Below are 21,255 nucleotides of genomic sequence, written 5' to 3'. Positions count from 1 at the left end.
ATCAACTTTTGTGATGTAACAAAAGCCAGCTCTAGTCTGACAATGAACAGCAGATTTAGTTCTACATCATAAGCAGGATGTATTTGAAAACAACCCACCAGTAAACTTTTAAACTGGTCCTGACAACATGAAGCAACACAAAGGAAAGCAGATGTGGTAAAGTGTTTATTTATAACCCAGGTATACAGAACATCCTGATTAAAAAAACTAGGCTATAAATACATTTTAAAAACTTACTGAAAAATCACTAGTACTGTACACACAACAGCAGACCTGCATAAATAAAAATGAGGCCATTAACACTTTAAACCACCAACTGGAGCATCACAGACCAACACCAGGTGGTTTCCTTTATTGTGGATAAATTAAGAAAAAAAAAAAAATATCGCAAATAACTCAAACTCATAACAGATGTAAAATCTCATTGAAGCAAATTATCTGATGGACTGATGAATGACGCTGCTGGTTGATTTCACCATCCTCTCTTTAGCCTTCTTCTTAACGGGATCCATTTCGAAGCTCTTCCACAGACGAATGGTCTCATCTGCAGCAACAGTAGCAACAGTAGAGCAGTCCGGACTGAGAGTCAAACTCAGAACTCTGTCGTCATGGCCTTAAAGAAAAATAAACAAATTATACCAGGAGAAAGAAGGAACAGCAGGTTCTTAGTTCACTGGATGTGCCTTTATGTGGACGGGACTTGTTTACCATTGAGCTCTGCGACTTTACTGAGAGAGGGATATTTCCTGACAACAACATTGTTGTGGGCATATCCATGAGCAGAGACCAGCTCCTTGTAGTTGGGTGCAAACACCAGGGATGAGATCTGAAAAGTTGGATTGGATGAGACATGTAGACAAACACATTTTAGTGGGAATGACCATTAAAACTGAACTGTGTGGAACAGGGTGCAGGGCCAGAACCGGCCAAGCAAAGTCTCCATTTAGGCCCACTGGACAGCTATTGAAAGTGAAAGAATAGATTTTGAACTTGAACCAGCTTTCCCTATTGATAAAGACCTTCCACATCGCCATATATTCCACACTATAGTAGCTCAATACTATACTTAAATATTAATACAGAAATGTTCATTTTAATCCTCTACAACTATTGAAATCTGTTGCGAGACCTTTATTTTACAATATAGAAAAACTGAGATACGCTGTTGAAATTTTATACTATATCAAGACATTTCAGGGATTAAATGTTTAAACTTCTTTACACTGCCAGAAAACTGAGTTTTACTGATCGGGCCCATTTCAGAACAATGCGAGCTGTATGTGGCCCACAATGTAAAATTAGTTTGACATCCCTGGAAGGATGCAGTTACCTGGGACTGAGTGTCAAGTGAACTGATACAGGAGCCACTGTTTACATTCCAGATACGGATGTGGCGGTCGCTAGTACCACCTCCAGATGCAAGGATATTGGGCTGCCATGGACACCAGGCCAGAGCCTAGAACAATGGAAAAGCATACACAAGTGGCAACGAGAATATTTAAACATCAGCCTTCATTAAATTTTCATGAGGAGCAGGAAGGGAGAGGAAACTGAAAAGGAGAAAGTTAGCATATTGAACTTCTGTTTGCTGCTCACCTTGACTGCTCCCTGATGTTCGCTCCAGCAACGGATCAGCTGGCTGTCATTGCCAGCGCTGCCCTCCTGTGCACGGGGCCATATGCACACCAAGTTATCATTGCCTCCACTAGCCAAGTATCGCCCGTCAGGGGACCACTTGAGGCCGCACACCTCCTGTGTGTGAGCAGTCAGGGTGCCGATGTGATGGTCTGCCACCCTCACATCATGGTGGTGGATGTGTCCTGATCTGGAGCCACTGCAGGGGGTGGTGAAAGAGGAGAACGCACACTTGAGTGCAAAAATGGAAAACACTAGGGAGATATCACCACTGTCTTTGGTAGGAGAAACATATTTACCTGGAAACAACATGGTCATTCCAGCTCAGACTTCCAACCCTCGCTGTGTGGCTGGCCATGCTGCGCAAGCGCTTCTGATTTTCAACATCCCACAACTAAATGGAAATCAATACAATTTATAAAAAAAAATATATATATAAAACACATGTTCTGATATGTCCCATATTCATTTGAACTCAAGTGGCACGATGATCTCCACACGGACCTGAACCTTGCAGTCACTGGTGCCAACAGCTAGGTAGCTTCCCTCTTTAGTCCAGGACAGGGAGCAGATGTAGTCCTCTTCACGCTCCATCTTCATGAGAAGAATGATGTCTCCTTGAGTGGCATCCCACAGGTAAACGCTGTTATGAAGAGCAACAGCGAGAAAATTTCTACTGCTCCAATCAAGTAGATTCAAATCTAGAGGGGGGAGAAAAAGAAAAAAAAGCCTAAAGTAATATTACATGTTAAAGTATTCTTCACTTACCAAACTAGGATGTTTATGCAACACTGAATTCCAGTTGGGTTCCTATTTATTAAACTGGAACATATATAAACTGGAAAACAACTTGGGAATGGTGTTGCTCTGAGATATCGAGCTCTCTCCCTCTCTCTCTCTCTCTCAAATGCTGCAGCGCATTCATGACAGAGTCCATTCTCTGCCTTTCTGTAATTTTGTGGCATCATTTAAAGATTCTTTGCAATTAAATAAAGTCAACTGTATGGAGATGTAAAATCCTCTTAAGTGCCCAACTTACAGAAATCATTTCTAAGATCAGGAGCATCCAAGATCCTGTCAGGAGTTGAAGAGATGTATCTGGACTTTTTAATAGAGGCAGGGGTTGCTGTCTGAGTGTAGAGGACTTTTAGGTTGTTTTGGTAGCCTGTAAACAAGACAGAGCGTCAATGAATAAAAGAATTGCCTTCAATACAGCAGATATTTATGAAATGCACATATTTCTACCTTCTGGTGCATTAAGTGGTTTCCCTCCAAGATGGAGGATCTTTGCATCTTCAACGTTGTATCCATTCAGTGACACAGACCACGCTTTCTGGGTTTCCTTCAGACACAGAGAGCCACACTGATTGATATCCTACTTGTACAAATAGAAGCTTAAGTGTTTGTTACACAACTTACTGATGTAACTGATGTGTTTGTGTCCGCTGGCTCATTCTCCTTTGTCAGCAGGAAAGTTGCCACATCCATTTGCTTGCTGTTTCTGGTGGGAATGAAGCGATCACCCCCCATCTTGGATGGGGTTTGTTTCTTGTTTTTGCCTATGACCCATAAAAAAACAAAACTTCCCAGTGGTTAACATTTGCAAAGCTTTCCCCGACATACGAGTATAAATGCAGACAAATACACTACCTGGCGTTTTGCTTGGTGTTTTTGATGAGCTCAGGGACACATTAGCAGACTTTCCCGGCGACAAGCCGCTCAGGGCGGATGTGTTTGATGAGCTCGCCTTTCTCTGCCACCTCGCCATGGGAGCGTTTGTGATCGGCATGTCCAGCTTCAAGATGCTGTGGATGTCGTTCTCAAACCCAAACTGTGCCATTTTATCTACGTTTTCATAGACCTGGACATCACAACAGATAAACAGTAAGCCCGTGTCTGATTTGAAACAGTATAAAGGCTTACTGACAGCTACGATGCTCAGTCTAATGCTAGGATAGCATCTGTCAAAAAATGTCTTTATTTAAAAAGTAAGTCTGGTCCGAAAAACTTCGCTATGCTTCTATTCCTGTTTTGAACGTTAGCTTAACGTGACCAAGCTAAACGATTGTGTAGCATGAATCCAATAAAAAAAAAAGGCGTTAGCACCATCGCTTAACCGATTTAAAATGATTTCACGTATAAACAAAATAAACTTAAAACTAGTGATTGAATTTAAAGGTATATTTCTGCAATTTCAAAATCAACACAATGACCTCACCTCGTCGAGAAAACGTGAAATGCAGAGAAGCACAAACTCTTGTCTCTCTCTCGATTTTGAATTTCGTGCGTATGACGCCACGACGTTTAAATGCCACAGAGCGCTCATGCGATTGGTTAGTTCAAGAAGCTGCAGTAAGCTCAGCGCATTGCTATGGTGACGTTTACGAATACGTTAACGTGATTGGTCAATGATACTTTCTTTAACGTATGAAAAGAAACCTCTCCACTTAAAGGTGTCGCCCTCTATCTGTAGTTTAGGTCTGCGCTGTATGAATTTAAAGAGCGACACAAAACTAAAGACCTGTAAGATGCTTTACTTTAAAACACGAGACCGCTATCAAGTATATTTTTCTGTATTTGAAGGCTAGTAAAATAAATAAATAAATAAATATTATGAATAAATTATTATTATAAATAAATATTGGGTTTTATTATTATTATTTTAAGAATCTAATATTGGTAAATATTAATTTCAGGGAGAGTTTAAATATAAATATTTGCTGAGTGATTAAGCAAAAATCTTCTCATAGTCTGATAATATATTATGTCTTTGCTCTTTGACTGATGTGTACACGTTGGTTTTCAGTCACCTTGACACACCTGTACACAGGTCTGGACCACAGCTTAAAGGAAGCACCTCAAACAAACATCTTTAGTATTGAACAAATAAAATACTTATTGTTTATTATGCACTATCATTTAGATTTAAAGTCATTTTCTTGTTTGCTTGGCATTTGTTCAATTGATTTACATCGGGGGTGTCCAACTCTACAGTTTTAGATATCACCCTGGGTCAGCATACCTGAATCAAATGATTAGTTCATTACCAGGCCTTTCGAGAACTTCAAGACATATTGAGGAGGTAATTAAGCCATTTAAATCAGCTGTGTTGGATCAAGGACACATCTAAAACCTACAGGACACTGGTCCTTGAGGCCCGGAGTTGGACCCCCCTGATTTACATGATCAGGATTTATTTTAAATAAAGTGATAACTCTGACATCACAGGTTAATGTGAATTCCAGATTATACTTTTATTCTGCTCTTCTCTTACCTGACATGCCAACAGAAAAAAACTAAATAAAGCAGTAGGAAATAAAAAAGTAATTTACTTAAATAATCTCATGGCCAAGGAATCCCAACAGTGTTTGGTATAAAGAGACATGCAACTACACTGAAAGCTTTTAAAGTAAAGATGCTGCAGTCACATTTTTAGTTTAAAACAACCAGGATTTGACACTTTGATCAGTCTCTCAGTAGCAAAACAACAAAACATTTAAATATTCTACATAAAAAAGAGTACTGTGCAATTTTAATGCAAAAAACAAAAGCTTATGTTTCACTGGAGGCAGGAATATTACCTAAAGCTTGAATTACACATCGCAAAGGCCTGCTGACATTCATGGAGCTACACTATCAGTTTTCATACAGAAATATGCTGGAAATATCATCAGGGTTTTTTTAGTATTATTGCAGTTGTGAGGTATTGTAACAGAAGACGTCTACACAATTTCCCGATCCTTTTCAGTCATTTCAGTCATATTTCTGTGGTAATGGACAATTGAGCCAATGACACCTGTGGGGAAAGGAAAAACACAGATCATGGTATGTGACATGTTACTGAGTTCATGAATATGTGGTTTTAATCTCTAATGATACTTTTTATGCAGAAATTTGCTGACTAGGTAATTACAGTCATTTAAGACAGACCACATGACTGGGCCACAAACACCTTTGAAAAGCAAAGGGAGTCTGTTTGACTTCACTTAATCTTTAACTTTCTGAATCTTTCACTAGGACTCCGAGCAGAGAAATGCACAAAAATAAAGTGAACACATGACGGTTGTAGTTTTCTTACCTCCAGGGTGCCTGAAACCTGGACAGCAAGTGTGAAAAAGACAAAACACAGGAACATAGTTTACACTTCTCTTGGGTATAAAAGTCATTAAAATCATGTGACAAGTTAGGGCAGAGATAAAGGTCAGCACATTCTGTTAAATGACAATGTGCAACACTGGACTGCAGTCACCTCTTAAACATGCATCTTGTTGCTACATTAAGCCTGCAGTGAACTGTGAATAAAGGATGCACAACTTCATGTGCTGACATCTAAATGGAAAGAAAGCAAAATTCTCAATGCCCACCTTTTATTTTGTAGATAATGATCCTGACCATAATTAGTACACCAAACACAATGAGCGCCAGGACTGAGACCAGAAGATGAAGGTGAAGAATTCCTGGAACTAAGAAAATATGTTAAATTTGTAACCCGACAGTCAACAAAAAAATTTCCACTCCAAAACACGTATGTCCTGTATGTGGAGGTGAACTCTTGTATCTGCATGAAACAAAGTTGTTTTGTTTAAGTACATGCCCATTTTTCTGTTTTAGCGTCATATATAACTGTGCAAAAGTCTTGAGCTGCCCCTTATTTGTTTATATCTTGTATTTCAAGCCAGACTCTTGTCTGGTCATTAACAACAGTTCAAGTCCAGGCTTTCAAAGTTTTTCTTTGGACATTGGCTGCTTGACCATTTTCAGACAAATCTGTTGTATTTTTTTATTGTTGTTGTTTGATAAGGCCATGTAACACTGACTTATGAATCATTTAAGCATAAACTTACCTCAAACAATAAACCGGTATTATGTTTGCTTATAGAGCACTTATAACGAACTTAGCAAATAACCAATTTTAAATTGTGCATTTAGGCTCTTTGTTACAAGCAGCTGTTCCCATTTCTTTAGCTGATTCTGAACAATGCAAAAGACAACACAGTATGACAGACATAAAATAGTACCGTCTCAGTGAGTGTCTATTTGTAAAACATGTAGGAGGTTCTGTCATGGTTATGGGTTGTATTTCCACAAGTGGTGTTGGAGATCTTGTCAACAATGATGAAATTATAAATGTAGAAATTTTGAGCCACCAACCCTTAAAAAGCATCTTAATGAGACCAGTTTCCATTTCCAGCCTAAAAATGATTCCAAGGGAGTAAAAACACACCTATATAGAAAAACCCACAGTGGTGCACTAGAAGAAGCCCAGAGAACTATTCCTGAATACTACTTAAAGAAATGACCAGAAAGCTTGCCTAAGAGAGTTCAGCGTGTGTTGAAGAATAAAGGTTGTCATACCAAATATTGACTTTCAAGCTTCTTACATTTGGACAAACTGGTTTTGCCTTTTTTTTTTTTTTTTTTGTGCACGCTTGAATAAATCGTTGCACCTACTTCAATTAAATGAGGGGTGGCTCAAAACCTTTGCACAGAACTGTACTACATTCCTTTACTACTACTTTCAAAGAGGCTTTTAAAACTAAATAACTGAAATGATTATGAGATACATTATTACACATTTTCTGCATTTTAAAAAGATTAGCATTAAATAAATAAATGTCCTGTTTCTGGATAAGGAATTTCAGCATATCCTCAAATCAAATATGACACAGTAAGGATAAATTTAAACTAACTTTATTGTTTTCTACAGTTGCAGGCTAATCGAAGTCGACTCAGTAACATCGTCTTCTTATTCTTAACAAAGTCTGCCCAACTGTGATGGAAATGTAAGTACTTAAATGTTCATTTTTTAGGTCTGTAATCACTGCAAAGGAGTTAAAGATATCAGCTTAGTGTTTGTCCCAGATAATGACTCACTGTGAACAAAGGAGTCAATCTTGAAGAATAGAGGTAGTCATACCAAATATTGACTTTCAAGCTTGTTAGAAGTGCACAGATTTGTAGAAATGTACATTTCAATAAGTCATGCACTTATTTCCCATTTTCCTAGAAACATATAACAATAAATGAGGGGCGGCTCGAGACTTTTGAAGAGCAGTGTATCATCCAAGTATATGTCATTGAAAATATTTTGTTATTTTTGTATTCAGACATGAATTACTGCATATTATACTTATGGGTTGCTTATAAAAATGTTATTACAGTTATTGTTGGAGAATCTGACAAGTTTAAAAAGGGCAGTCGGAGCAGGAGTAAAAAAGCTTCTCTAAGTTCAACACTTTATTGAACTGATTTTGTTCCGCAGCGCTTAAAGCAGGCAGGAAAACAGCCTGAAGTAAAATATACCTGACTGTTTCTCAGAAAGGTTCAAATGCTTCATCAGCTTGACGCATCCCTCCTGCAGATGGAGTCTCTCTGCTCTTGTTTGCTGCACTTCCTGGTCCCAAACCACTTTGATGGCCACCGCCTCCTGTACGTGGGCTGTCCACATGTCATTCTGGTTGAGAGTCAGGTACAACTGGCTGTCAGCAAATACACGATCTGCCCAGCGCACCTTAGACCCTTCCCACGTACATTCTCGAGAATGAAGAATGGTGTGGTTACCTGTTGAGAGTTAATGGGTTGTGGCCCTGGTGACAACAATCTCACTTACACAAACGTTCAGTTGTAAAACAAGACAATTTGATTTTCTTACTTATTGAAGAGGTCTGGTTGAAACTGATAAGAGATGTTAGGCGTGTGTCATCTAATACGGCTTTGATAACTGCATTGAATTCTGGGCTTTTGCCCATTAAAGGAATTCCATTGAGAAGGGCTTGCTCTTCAACCTGCTGACTTCCTGCCCCCCTCCACTGCTGGATCTGCAGTACGACGGTATCTAATGTAATATGGGCAAAAACAAAAAACAGATGTAAATTTTAAAAACACATAAAGAAAAAAGGAAATGCAATTGAGATAAGAGATAAGAGTGGTTCAGCTCTTATTATCACTGTGGGAAGAAACAAAGAAAGAGAACAGAACAAGTTTTTGTAGTGAACAACAGTCTAACACATCAAAAGGTCATCATGCAGTATTCTATCATATGCTAACTTATATCATTAAAAGCTTATACTGACTACTAAGTACAATTTTCTATTGACACTTTATTTATTTATTGTTGTATTTTATGGAGACAGCGTGAGAGATAGAACCACACACAATAATTATCATATTATCATGTGAGCATTATTAACAGCAAGCTTTAGTTTCCTATGGACACATTTCACATGGTGTCACAGGAGATGAAAATGTGTGAGCTGTGAGGAAAAAAGTTTTTTCATTGGTAATATGAAAATCTACTGTAGTATACTAATCTTTTTGTGTCATTGTAGAGTCATATAACCTTGTATTGGGGGGGGGGGGGGGGGGGAGGCTTTAGCGCTCAAACAAAAATACTGCTTTGTTTGACTAACATATTGCTTTAAGGTTTGGAGATGATCCAATGAGCAAACTGTAAATGGGTGCTAAAAAGGAAGATGAAAGTCAAATGCTTAGCCAGCCTAGGTACTCGTGTCCCACAAGTATATTGTTGCGAAGTGTGAAGACAATCCATAAAAAATTGTGGGTAATATGAAGTTTTTGCTGAACCTTGATCTTGACCCAATTTTCACCTAAATTAAATGATCTCGAGCTGTTTTTGGTATCTACCATCACACAAAATCTGAAAATGATATCCTAAAAAACTGTGGAGCACTAGACTGCAAACACAACCAATTACATAATCCCTCCCTTAGAGAGAGAATAACCAAATCACACTGCACTGATGTATCTAACTTTCACTTCACAAAAGCAAAACTGAAAGCAAAAGCTAATAGCCTTTCTAGTAAATATTTTCCATTTACCATACTTCTGCTTTCTGCAGCAGGATAGACATTTTATGTTAATCACATGGTGTAAAATAACAGTAAGATGAGGTGATTTCTACATTCTGTCACACAGTGTTTATAGTTGATTAAATAACCAACACTAAATCAAGTCGGTGTCAAGTGTAGCTCTTTGAAATGCTTTGCAGCGTCACATCCCTCGGTATATTTTGATTGTTTTTCATCTCTCCCTTTCTCTCTATATATATGCATATTTTAAAATTCACTGCATTTGTCAAATTGATGCAATAAAAGAATCATGTACTGCGCAAGTTGCCTGTTTTGTATTTGTATAACTTTATACAATTCAACATAAGACGCCCACAGATAACTTTTGTTTGGTTGTTTGTTTGTTCGCTCGTTTCAGTTTCTGATTACATGGCCAGACATTGTTTTATATTCCTAGGAGTCCTGCACATACAAATAAAACGACCTGTGAAAGAATTAAATCCAGTCAAATCCACCAGATTAAAGAGAATAACAGAAAAGGGGTGGATTCATGCACTGTTTGAAGCTGCTGAAATCCGTCCCTGCTGTTCTGTCAAAAGAAATTAAGCAATCCTATACATTTTATTTATTTATTTAATGAATTACAGTGAAACCATATTAATTTTTTAAAGACGTGATTCCTACCTGCATCGACAGGAAGAGTCCGGCATACGTGAAATGATAGGATCAAAACAAAGCGCAATGAATACATTTCTACACGCGTACAGGACTGTACTGGTGTCAGATTCAGTATTGTTCATCCGTCAAAGAAGCACAAACTCCACAGCAACAGTGTGCTTTAAGCCATTTCCTCATTAAAGTTGTGCTCGAAGGATGACCAGTACATCAGGCTTTAACAGAAACTACTCCACAGACACAACGACAGCAATAGTCGGATAGACCCGATCCTTATCTCTAGGCTTTTACGTTTCGGTTTCGACCACACTTCGGGCTTTCGCCCTGCTTTCTCTTTTGGCTATCCGGTGAGGTGGAGTTGTTGTTGGTGTGTGTGTGGTGGTGGTGCAGGGAGCGTGGGGGCAGCCAAAGGTCATTTAAGGTAGCTTTCAAAACAGCGAAGTTAAGAAGTCAGAGCAAAGGACTCGACTGATAATTCGAAACGGCACTGCGTAACCATGGAAACCGTAAATAATTAAAATCAGAGCCATCACGTTATCTTTTTTTCATTTTTTCCATTTGTATGTAAACATTGTAACTCAACGCATTTATAGATTCATAATTGTCAAAAGTTTCCGGACTGTCTCCTAATTTAAATCCACCGGTAAGTACCGTCACCGCCTATCACGTGACGAATTCTGAACCCTGACACGACTCTGACTTATTCAAGGGCTCTAGTTCGACTACCACCTGTATGTTTCTATTACTTTATTCTACCCTGCTTGTGTTTCTACGACAGGTATGCACTGACTTGCAGGTTCATTAGGTACACGTTTTCGAATCAGCCAATCGGACTGCAGTAACTCCGTGCATGTAGAGCTGATCAAGAAGATCTGCTTAAATTCAAACTGAACATCAGAATGATGAAGAAATCTGATTTAAGTGACTTTGAGCATGGTTGTTGGTGCCAGACCTGCTCTGACCAGCAGTTTTCTATGGAGAAATGTCTTGTTAATGCCGCAAGACCACTTCGAACTGGTAGGAAGGCAACAGTAACTGAAAAACTATTCATGACCAAGGTATGCAGAAGAGCATCTCTGAGCGCACAGCATGAACCTAGAAGCAGATGGACTAGAACAGCAGAAGACTGCAGCAGGTGTCACTCCTGTCAGCTAAGAACAGGAAAAGGAAAAGGTTTCCAGCACTTTGCTGAATCTATGCCAGGACGAATCGATGTAGTTCTGAAGGGGAAAGGGGCTCCAACACTGCACTAGATATGTGTACCTAATACAGTGGCCAGTGAGTGTAGTTTTGGGGGAGACGAGCTAAATTTAAGGTGTTTATAGAGGGATAACTCTGAGCCTGATATCCCTGAGAGCAGATTTCACCCTTTGCTCAAATCCTGCAGTCAGTCCATTTTAACACAGCTGCTGTCAGAGATGTGTTGAAAGTGTAAACAATGAAACTCATTTTATATGCTTAAATTGACTTTACGTATAGCACTTTTCTACTCTGTGTGAGCACTCAGAGCATCTTCTTACTACGAGTGTTATTCAGCCATACACACAAACATTTGTACGTGTGCTGCTTTCTATGTCTAAGAACTTTGCCTAACATTCGCACACACATACTTCAATGGATGCATCTGGGGCAACTTGGGATTTAATATCTTGCCCAAGGATACTTTGACATACATGCTGGAGGAGCCTGACCTTCCAATTAGCAATCTGATCTGATTGTGGATTATGGAGTCAGTCCGCTTAACTTCAGGCTGGGTTGTGATGTCTCTGAGTTATCGAGTTTTACCCTCAAGAGAGGAAATTCAAAACAAAGTCAAAACAAATCAGCAGACTGAAACTACCATAGGAGGAAAAAAAGATGTCTGCGCTTACTACTAAAATACATTTACTATATATCATGGAATAACGAGGGACCAGACAGATCCTCATCGGGCCATTAAATTGTTCTCTGCCAATTTAGCCTCTGGGGGAGAGTGCATAAGAATTGCTGTAGTACAAACAGTTAACACAATACTTTAGCAGATTACAGTATGCATAGTCTTTAATCTTAAATTTCTTTTTTTTTTTTTTAATCCTTTGTGCTGGTGTACCGAGGAAAAAATGACTTATGGACCCACCTGTATATTGTATATTCTGCGGTTTATATGTTTGCCGTGCCTTCAACTTTCAGACAAATGCTCTAATTTTGTCATTACTCTTCTGAAGAGTTAATATTTACATTTGTGTCTTGAGTTGACTGGTCAATGATTCTGGGAGGTGCAGCTTAGAAACATATTTAGCTGCTAGTTAAGCATGAAAACAACCTTTATTCTCCTATCCTGGCGGACATACCTCTGCTTACCCCCGATAACATGTCAAGTAAGAATTGTATGTTCCTTTTTAAAAAAAAATCATATCTAACACGTTACACAATCACACTCATGTTGTCATAACAGAAACACATTGATTAGACACCGTGGGCTCAAATCGGCAGTGTCTGTTTGTTATGTTTTTAGAAACAACTATCTGGATGCTGATGTTGTAATCAGGTCTTTTGTGGACGACAGCAGTGCCTCAGTCTTATGCAAAGGAATTCTTAAGATGGGCGGTACGCAGCACGCATGGGAAGTGGTCGTATAAACAACCTGCTGTGGTACTGCAGGAAATGTAACAGAGGCAGGGCTGTTTTATGTTACATCAGACAGAGTTACTTCAAGCACCCTTTTCACCTTGTATATGTAAAGTGGTTATGCTGCTCACTTTAAATTGTCATTTAAATTCATTTCTCTTTTGAGTCATTAATGTGCTACATAAACATCAACATTTTTACAGTCTGCGCCAAATAATTGCTTAAAACGCAAATAAAATAACAGACCTTCCAATCACAAGATATTCAATTCAGTTCTATTGAGTTTTATTTATACGGCACCAAATCACAACAACAGTTGCCTCAACCTGCCTTATATTGTAAGGTAAAGACTCTACAATAACACAGCAAAAAAAAACAACAATAAAATCTGATGATGATCAATCAGATGACCCCCTATGAGCTAGCAGCTGGTGACATTGGGAAGGGAACACAGGGAACAGGAAGAAACTACCAGCTGAACCAGGGGGCAGCCATCTGCTGTGACTGGTTGGGGGTACACAGGGTAGACAGATAAAAGAGTTGAGTAAAGCAGAAATGCTCAATGCATCAGGGGATATGCATCTGGACTTATTTTGCAGTATGCAACCTTGCAGTGGAGGGGATCCTGATAGTCATACACTTTGACCTCACTGGCGCACATGATGGCAAGGTGGGGTAATATCTCACAAAGGAGTCTTGGCACTTTCATGACACTTGCCATGATTCAGAATCGTGGCTCATATGACTTTTAACTAATTACATGATGACAGGGTGTGTGAGTGACTCAGAACCACCTCCAACAGGACTATCCCATCTGGGACTCTCCTACTAGAAATGAAACATCTTCATAAATCAAAAAGAAATCCAGGTGCCTTCATTTCAAGCAGTTAAGGCTACCAGGAGCTGGATGACTAAGAACCTACAAAGACATACAGTGCCCTAAAAAAGTATGTTTCTTTACATTCTTTGTTTCTTTTCTTTTTTTTCTCTTTTTTTCCCGCATATTTGTCACACTTAAAAAGTTAAGATTATAAAACAAATTTCAATATTAGATAGATATAACCAGAGTAAATACAAAATGAAGTTTTTAAATGATCCCATTTATTAAGGGAAAAATGCTATCCAAGCCTACCCAGCCCTGTGTGAGAAACTAACTGCACCCTTATTAAATCAGGAATTAACTGTAACTGAATTAACACATTTGTTTTGAAAAGTGAGCTCAATTTCACTACATACCGAGGCCTGATTGATGCCAGACCTGCTGAATTGAGAATAACTTGAGAAAAACTTTTAATTGTCCCATGCTGCAGGGCAACTAAGAGCTAACCCTACAACAACTGTACCAACCTGATGCCAGGCCCAAATTTTTTTGTCCCAGTCCAGCTCTAACTGCATGTATAACATCTGCTGAACAGATTTTTTTAAAAGTAAAAAAAAAGGCACTGTGCAGTCTAGCAGATTTATATTCAGGTGTACCGTGTGAAATCCAATAAGTTACAGAATAAGAGAGGAAATAAAAACAGCTTCCATTTGAAATTATATACTGAATAATGCAAGTTCAGCAACGGTACTTTCTTGTCAACTAGTGTTACATTTCTGTCCTGAGTTATATAAACCTTACCGTATAATTTGTTGATGCTCGTTTCCAGCGGCCTTCAGCGCCCCCTTGTGGCTGGTGTCAGCGTATGCCTCCGCTGGATTGGCTGCGCGGTTGTCAGGAGTGTTTACAGGAAACATGGCTTCCCTGTCTGTTGGAGAGCTTCAAGAAATGGAAGGTGAGTAGCCAAATTTTCAAGGGTGCAGCCGTGTTGTGGTCGTTATAGCTTGGTAGCCTGGCGGCCATTTGGATAAAAGAGTCTTTTTTCATCTGAGCACGCTCCTTGATGTTTTTCTCTTGTGACTAACCAAACCTTCATCCTTGCTTTGCTAGCTAACAGGCTAATAACAAGACGCTAGCTGACGATATTAATTTAACGTCAGTTCATGCTGTCTTTATAAAGGCCATCTACAGCGGCGTTTCAGGGTATGTTGAGTACCCCATAGTCATAGACATTTATTTTTTTTCCCGTCCATGTAACATGTTTCAGATTCAGCTCGTAAAAGCTGCTAGCTGTGATATAGTCAGCAACCTAGCTGGCTAACGTGCTTAGCAATGTGTCGCCTGTGTGTTCAGTAGGTAACGCGCGTTCAAACTGATTTTAATTTCTGAATTTAATTCATTTTATTTAATGAAAATAAAGCTGGGACACATCCCGCAACATTTAATACTCATAGGTAAAATCCGTTGTAGTGCTTTCACATTTTTCCACACATTTTTCCACAATTTGAGCGCGTTGCAGAGCACAGAAATGTGCACTATCACGATCTTGTGATAGTGGAGACAGAGGGTGGCTGCTCCAGATAAACCTGGGCTTGGCATCATCCAAATGTGTGTGTAACCAATCGGAAGCTGTGAATCTTTGTTGAGGTTTTGAGGCTCTCTTCTGTCTGCGTACTGTAGTGGACCGGAGGGGAGAGTCTGAGGAGTCTGGTGACGATGAAACCAGGAGGAAGAGCATCAATGGCGATGTGGACCCTAATCAGCCCACTGCTACAAGTAGGTCATCATCACCTCCTACCCAGCCACAGAGAATGTGCTTTATTTTACAAACTAGGCATGCTGCTTGTGTTATTTTCTCACAAATACTTTCTTAGATAAAATCTTTATGTGACAATATGTTTGTGATTGCAGTGGAGCTTTAATTTGATTTCATTTATTCTTGCTCATATTAAAGATAAAGAAGAGTCTCCTGTTGACATGGACACCATAACTTTGGACCCTGAGGAAGAGGTCAGTTTAAGTTTTGAAGAAATTGCCTTTCATCTCTGATGACTTGTTTTGTTTGGAGTTTAAGAAAGTGAAGATTATAGTGTTAGAGTTCATATTAACAGTGTTTTTTGGGATTTACAAACTTCTGTGTGTAAATCTGTATACAGGTGCTGTGCCATGTGCCATAATGGCTAGTAACCACAGACTGCTTAATCTCTTATGGTGTCTATATTTCTTTCTAGGATGTCGATCTTGTTCACTGTCGTATTGGAAAGATTGAAGGACTGGAGGTGCTACAGAAGGCTAAAGTAAGAATTATTTAGGTGATGCTGTTGGCAGCAGTGTCATTGGCGTCTGAGGCGTTTTATTAGCATTTTGGATTCATCGGCATTTTTTTTTTTAAAATATTCATCTCTAAAATAAGGACCTGTCACGTGCGCTTTAATTCTGCTCTTGACGGTATCCTCTGTTATTTTTGCCTCTCCTCTCTTCACGCAGACGCTCTCCTTACGGCAGAACCTCATCAAAAAGATAGAAAACCTTGACAGTTTGAGTGCCCTGCGAGAACTAGATTTCTATGACAATCAGATCCGCAAACTGGAGAACCTGCACAACCTCACAGAGTTGGAGTAAGTGTGACAAAACTGTGATTCTTACCTAAGCCTGAACAAAGGTCTCACATATCAAGGTGTATTTATTCTGAGAGGGACTGTTGTTTTGCCAACCCACAGGCAGCTTGACGTGTCATTTAACGTTTTGAGGAAGGTGGAGGGTTTGGAGCAGTTGACTCGGCTGAAGAAACTTTTTCTGCTTCACAACAAAATTAGCAGCATTGCGAATCTGGAGCACCTCACAGGTCTGGAGATGCTGGAGCTCGGCTCCAATCGCATTAGGGTGAGATACGAAGGGACTGTGCTGCACTGAGAAGTTGTTTTGAACTCCTTATGTAAATAATGGGTTTTGTTTGCAAAATATAAATGAAGATTTGTTGGAAAATGTAAGTTGTGATGTGAAGTTTTGCCTTCATCTTGTTGTGTTCACAGGTCATTGAAAACCTGGATTCACTTACATCTTTGCAAAGTTTGTTTCTTGGCACTAATAAAATAACACGGCTTCAGAATCTGGACGCTTTACACAACCTCACTGTTTTAAGCATCCAGGTATCATCACGCATATTCATCACTTGATTACAGTTGCACACGCTCCAGACAACAGATAATCATCGGGTTTGCATTTACTTGCATTTACTTGCAGAGCAACCGGATAACGAAAATTGAGGGGCTTCAGAACCTCATCAACCTGAGGGAGCTCTATCTGAGCCACAATGGCGTTGAGGTCATTGAGGGGTTAGAAAACAATGTGAGTTATAAACTTTAAGGCACACATTTCCAAAACACATAAAAGAAAATAGGGTTCCATACTGTTGAATTGTGCAAACATGTAACAGCAATGTTTGTTTTTCCGAACAGAAAAAACTCACCACCCTCGACATTGCAGCCAATCGAGTAAAGAAAATAGAAAACATCAGCCACCTGACGGAGCTGCAGGAGTTCTGGGTACAAATAGTTTGTTTGACACGTTGTTTAATGTACAGCCTCAGTACAGACAGCCCATTTTTCACTGCTGACAGTTTGACAGAAGAAGAAAAGTTTCTTAGAACATTAACAAAATTTAACGTTGGCGTGCATTAAAAGGCAACCATCATCAAATAATTAATTACACCTTTGCTTGTTAATAAAAATGATGACATTGTGGGTAGGGAACCGATAGAAGAGATCCTGCTGAGGTGGAGGTATGCGCTGGAGAAAAGAGGAATGAGACACCTGGGAGATGGGTAGAAAAGTGAAGATGCAAGGAGTAGAGGCAGTGAAGGTGGATGGGTTTAATTCCCCTGGGTCAGTTATTCAAAACAACAGTGCACAGAGAGGTGAAGAAAAGAGTGGAGGCAGGGTGGGTGGATGTAATGAAGGCGGACATACAGAGGGCTGGTTGGACAGAGAGCAAAAATGACAAAATAAATGACAGAAAATTCAAAGTAAGACATAATTAGTTGAAGCACCCGTGTATTTGTATCGCATAATTTTTTTGTTGAGCAACACATTTAAAATGAAACTTTCTTAAAAGTCAATTTTTGTTGCTACGTTCAGTGTGTTGCTCTTTAAACAGTGGGTCAGTACAAAAGGTTTCAAAGTGTAGTTCTTATATTGTTATGAGTTAAACTGATGGTGCACCCTCACTGCTCGTGTTGTTTTGTAATATCTCCTCAGATGAACGATAATCAGATAGATAACTGGTCTGATCTTGATGAGTTGAAGAACGCCACTTCTCTGGAGACGGTCTACCTTGAAAGAAACCCTCTACAGAAGGATCCACAGTACCGGCGAAAGATCATGCTGGCGCTGCCCAGCGTACGCCAGATCGACGCCACCTTTATCCGCTTCTAAGCTGCAGCGTACGATTTACCTGCCACCTCACAGTGTTCTCCCTCACCTCCCTGCCTGTCCTGCCTACACAAACAACAACCTTTCGAATCACATTGGCCTCACTCGATTATATAGCTGCGTCACACATTCCAACATATAGGACACCCACTGCTCACTCAACATACATGTATGCATGTATGCACTCATTCAAACCTTGAATCTGTACTTTTGTGTGGAAGCTTTTATTTATTAAGGTGGACCTGTGAAAATGAAAAACTACCATACTCATTTCCACATTTTTTTCCTCTGCACTTTTTCCCCCCTTGTGTTGTTTTGCATTTGGGATGTGCTGTTTTCAGTCATGAAGTGGAGGAAATTATGAAATCAGTCTTATTTATCACACTATTGAAGTTTCACTGTTATTATAGCAGAGGAATTCTTAACATTGGAGGCATTCTTGTATATTTAAGGGATTTTGTGAGTTTACTTCTTTCATTTGGGCGGAGAAAGGCTGGGGGTTTTTTTTGGGAGGGGGGGGGGGTTTGTTGAGACACATTAAGTAAAAGAACAATTCAGCATTAAAGGGAAAGTCTATAACATAATAGAAACTGCTTATGTTAAACCTTAGGATATAGCTCACCATTGCATTTGGCCTCAAAACTGTTCCAAACTCAGTACCAACTGTGACAGTTTGAGAAGCCTCTAAAACGAAGCTCACGGTGCCATAATGACATCATGCTGACTCAGAGCAGCGTAGTAAAGGTGCAGTTTCATCAGTCCTTTTTAAGGAAAGCGGATCCTTTACAGCTTGATTTACCATTTTAATAAACTGGTTCTGTTACTGACAGAAGGGGGATATTTTTTTTTTGATGTCCAGCAGCCTTGTCTGTTCCTTGTTCAGAGATTTTACAGCTTATAGATCCATTTGCTGATTAACAAGAGTGACCTCTGCAGTAAAATAAAACTCATGAGAATGTAAGAACAATTAATGTGTCCACAATGATGGTTTTGTAATCAGTGGTGCCGTCACTTTTTTAGTTTATTTTTATTTTTTTAGCCTTTAATGGATCACTGATTACTATGACAGAGTATTAGGGCCACATTGAGAAAAAACAAAAACATTGTTGCTCATTTTGAGAATAAAGATGAAACACTGAGATTAAAGGCAAAATGTGGAGATTACCGTTGTTGTTTTGAGACCAACTGCCACGGTTGCACTACCCTCTAAAAAATGCCTTGTTCACATGAGTTAGTGAAACAAATTGTGATCAAACATGCATCGTCTTTATTGGACGAGAGTGTAACCACTGGTAACCTCACATCTGTCCACTGCCAGTCGTTTCATGTTGTACAAATCAGCTCTTCTGAGTTTGTGTGTTTCTGTATAAACTTTTCAACGTCCTTAAAAGAGAAATCATTTCCTTCCTTGTTACTCGATTTTACTAACTCAGGGGGTATAAAAACCATGATAGTTTGTCTGGAAACAACAACTGTAACCTCCACATTTTGACTGTTTTTCTCAAAATGACTGATAATATTTTTTTTGTTAATGTGGCTGTAATACTTCATAGATTACAGCTTGGTGATTTCTTTGGCTAAAAAAATGCTCATAAAGTTCATTTGAACCGATAAAATCTAAATGTAGATTTTTCCTTCATTTACATTCTACTGGCTGGTTTGATCTCATGATAACTAATGTAAGATAGACTATTAATGCTGCTGGTACAGACAGTCTTTATAAACTACTAAACTACATTCAGCAGATGTGTGAAGACACTGCATTGATTCATTTGGCATTTAGGATGGCTTCAAAAAAAAAAAAAAAAAAAGAATTTCTGTGTATTTATTGACGACATTTAATACAGGATTTTCTCAGATCAAACAATACAATGACTGCCTGGAACCAAAGTTAATAGATTACTCTTTGTGTCTCCTGTATATAGTGCTCCTGTATATGCTTGAGTGCACTTGGTTTTATCCCTGGTACAATTAAAATGCGATGCATCTTTTATATGAAATATGAACTCCCCACCTCAGGGCTTTTAAGTTCACACATAAATACAGTAGAGAAGCATCAAATTTATGTGTACTAAATGAGAAGTGCTAAACTAAGTGCTCCCTTTGCACTCGTAATTATAACCTGATTTTATTTGGATTCATTGGAAACCTTTGAATCATTAAAAGTACCCTGAGTTGGCATTTAAATCTCCCACTGTAGCCTAAAACCCACGCTGAAATGTTGGTTTCTATCGTACAACAGCTGTTTATTATGCTTATGATCACAGCCTTTTTAAATCCAGTTGCTTGTGATCGTGAGCATAAATTAACAGTAGAACAATTATCAGACTATCAGCACTGACGTTTTTGCTTAATTGAAATGAATGTAATGTTATTTTTATATTCAGCTTGACTGAAACTGGCCAGTGGGATTGAAAGTATCACGTTGTGTATTTGTAAATAGAGTTTGGACATGCCATGATGTAGAAAGTCAGTTCCACCATCACCTTCCCTTTGTAAAGTGACATTCTTTTTCCTCTTGTTTTGTTTTCACCCGGCAGCACAACAGATTTGTGCGAGATACTTAAGATACTTAAGATGACATGACTCTGACTGGTCACTGAGGGAGCGGCTGTTCAGATTGCTGTTTGCTCCTTGTTGTTAGGACTGAGTCTTCAGGTTTTGGGCTTGGTTGATGCCGTTTTCAAACTGAATGTATGATGCAAATAACAATAAAATGACACTACTTAAGAAGCGGGTTTGTTTCGTTTTCATTTCAAAGATAAAGAATCTCATAAAGCACAGTGTGAAACTTGATTCACCGTCAAATGATTATGTAGCTGGGTATTAAAGGATCCTTTATTATGACAGCTGCTTAATAAATTAGATTTGCTACATTACCAGCCAAAACAATAACAACACACTCTATGAAACCCCGCAGCTCATCATCTGTCTGAAACAAGCTGTTTTAGCTGCATGGCCATTTAAGCCAAACTTTGGGTCTCCTGTGTATTAGAACTAGAGATGGCACGATACCACTTTTTTATGTCCGATACCGATACCGATATCATAAATTTGGATATCTGCCGATACCGATATGAATCCGATATAGTGTGTTTTTTAATCAACAAAACGTTTTTTTAATATCTTGCTGCATTTTGTATAAGTTTATACTCAAGTTTAAATAAATAACAACACTAAAGCTATTCTGTTATACCTGTATGTAAAAAATACACTGCGTCCAAAATATTTCATAGTTCAGCAATACTGATCAATCTAATAAAGTTAAACCTGCACCATC

The 21,255-nt window shown here is 38.9% G+C and overlaps 3 protein-coding genes across 3 annotated transcripts; 1 reads left to right on the top strand and 2 right to left on the bottom strand.

Moving 5' to 3' along the window:
* Nucleotides 1–147: 147 nt before the first annotated feature.
* Nucleotides 148–3,961, bottom strand: cdc20 (cell division cycle 20 homolog). The gene is made up of 11 exons (XM_006786503.3): nt 3,854–3,961; nt 3,286–3,496; nt 3,055–3,194; nt 2,881–2,977; nt 2,675–2,800; nt 2,140–2,336; nt 1,935–2,029; nt 1,597–1,834; nt 1,331–1,456; nt 709–826; nt 148–613 (listed from the first exon to the last, which is right to left on the bottom strand). The coding sequence occupies exons 1-11, from the start codon at nt 3,959–3,961 to the stop codon at nt 435–437; spliced, it is 1,635 nt and encodes a 544-aa protein (XP_006786566.2). The 3' UTR covers nt 148–434.
* A 914-nt stretch (nt 3,962–4,875) lies between these two features.
* Nucleotides 4,876–10,610, bottom strand: LOC102779525 (uncharacterized). Its single transcript, XM_006786505.3, has 6 exons — nt 10,128–10,610; nt 8,288–8,470; nt 7,939–8,196; nt 6,000–6,098; nt 5,714–5,731; nt 4,876–5,431 (listed from the first exon to the last, which is right to left on the bottom strand). The coding sequence occupies exons 1-6, from the start codon at nt 10,192–10,194 to the stop codon at nt 5,358–5,360; spliced, it is 699 nt and encodes a 232-aa protein (XP_006786568.2). The 5' UTR covers nt 10,195–10,610; the 3' UTR covers nt 4,876–5,357.
* Nucleotides 10,611–10,671: 61 nt separating this feature from the next.
* On the top strand, nt 10,672–20,708 carry ppp1r7 (protein phosphatase 1, regulatory (inhibitor) subunit 7). The gene is made up of 11 exons (XM_006786502.3): nt 10,672–10,761; nt 14,375–14,500; nt 15,226–15,321; nt 15,500–15,555; nt 15,777–15,842; nt 16,033–16,163; nt 16,266–16,428; nt 16,578–16,694; nt 16,789–16,893; nt 17,004–17,090; nt 17,802–20,708. The coding sequence occupies exons 2-11, from the start codon at nt 14,461–14,463 to the stop codon at nt 17,976–17,978; spliced, it is 1,038 nt and encodes a 345-aa protein (XP_006786565.1). The 5' UTR covers nt 10,672–10,761; nt 14,375–14,460; the 3' UTR covers nt 17,979–20,708.
* Nucleotides 20,709–21,255: the final 547 nt, after the last annotated feature.

This window comes from Neolamprologus brichardi, chromosome 18 (assembly GCF_056152115.1).
Source record: "Neolamprologus brichardi isolate AB-2024 chromosome 18, ASM5615211v1, whole genome shotgun sequence".
NCBI lineage: Eukaryota > Metazoa > Chordata > Actinopteri > Cichliformes > Cichlidae > Neolamprologus > Neolamprologus brichardi.
Note: the sequence above shows the minus strand (reverse complement) of the source record. Positions and strands in the feature narration are given on the sequence as shown.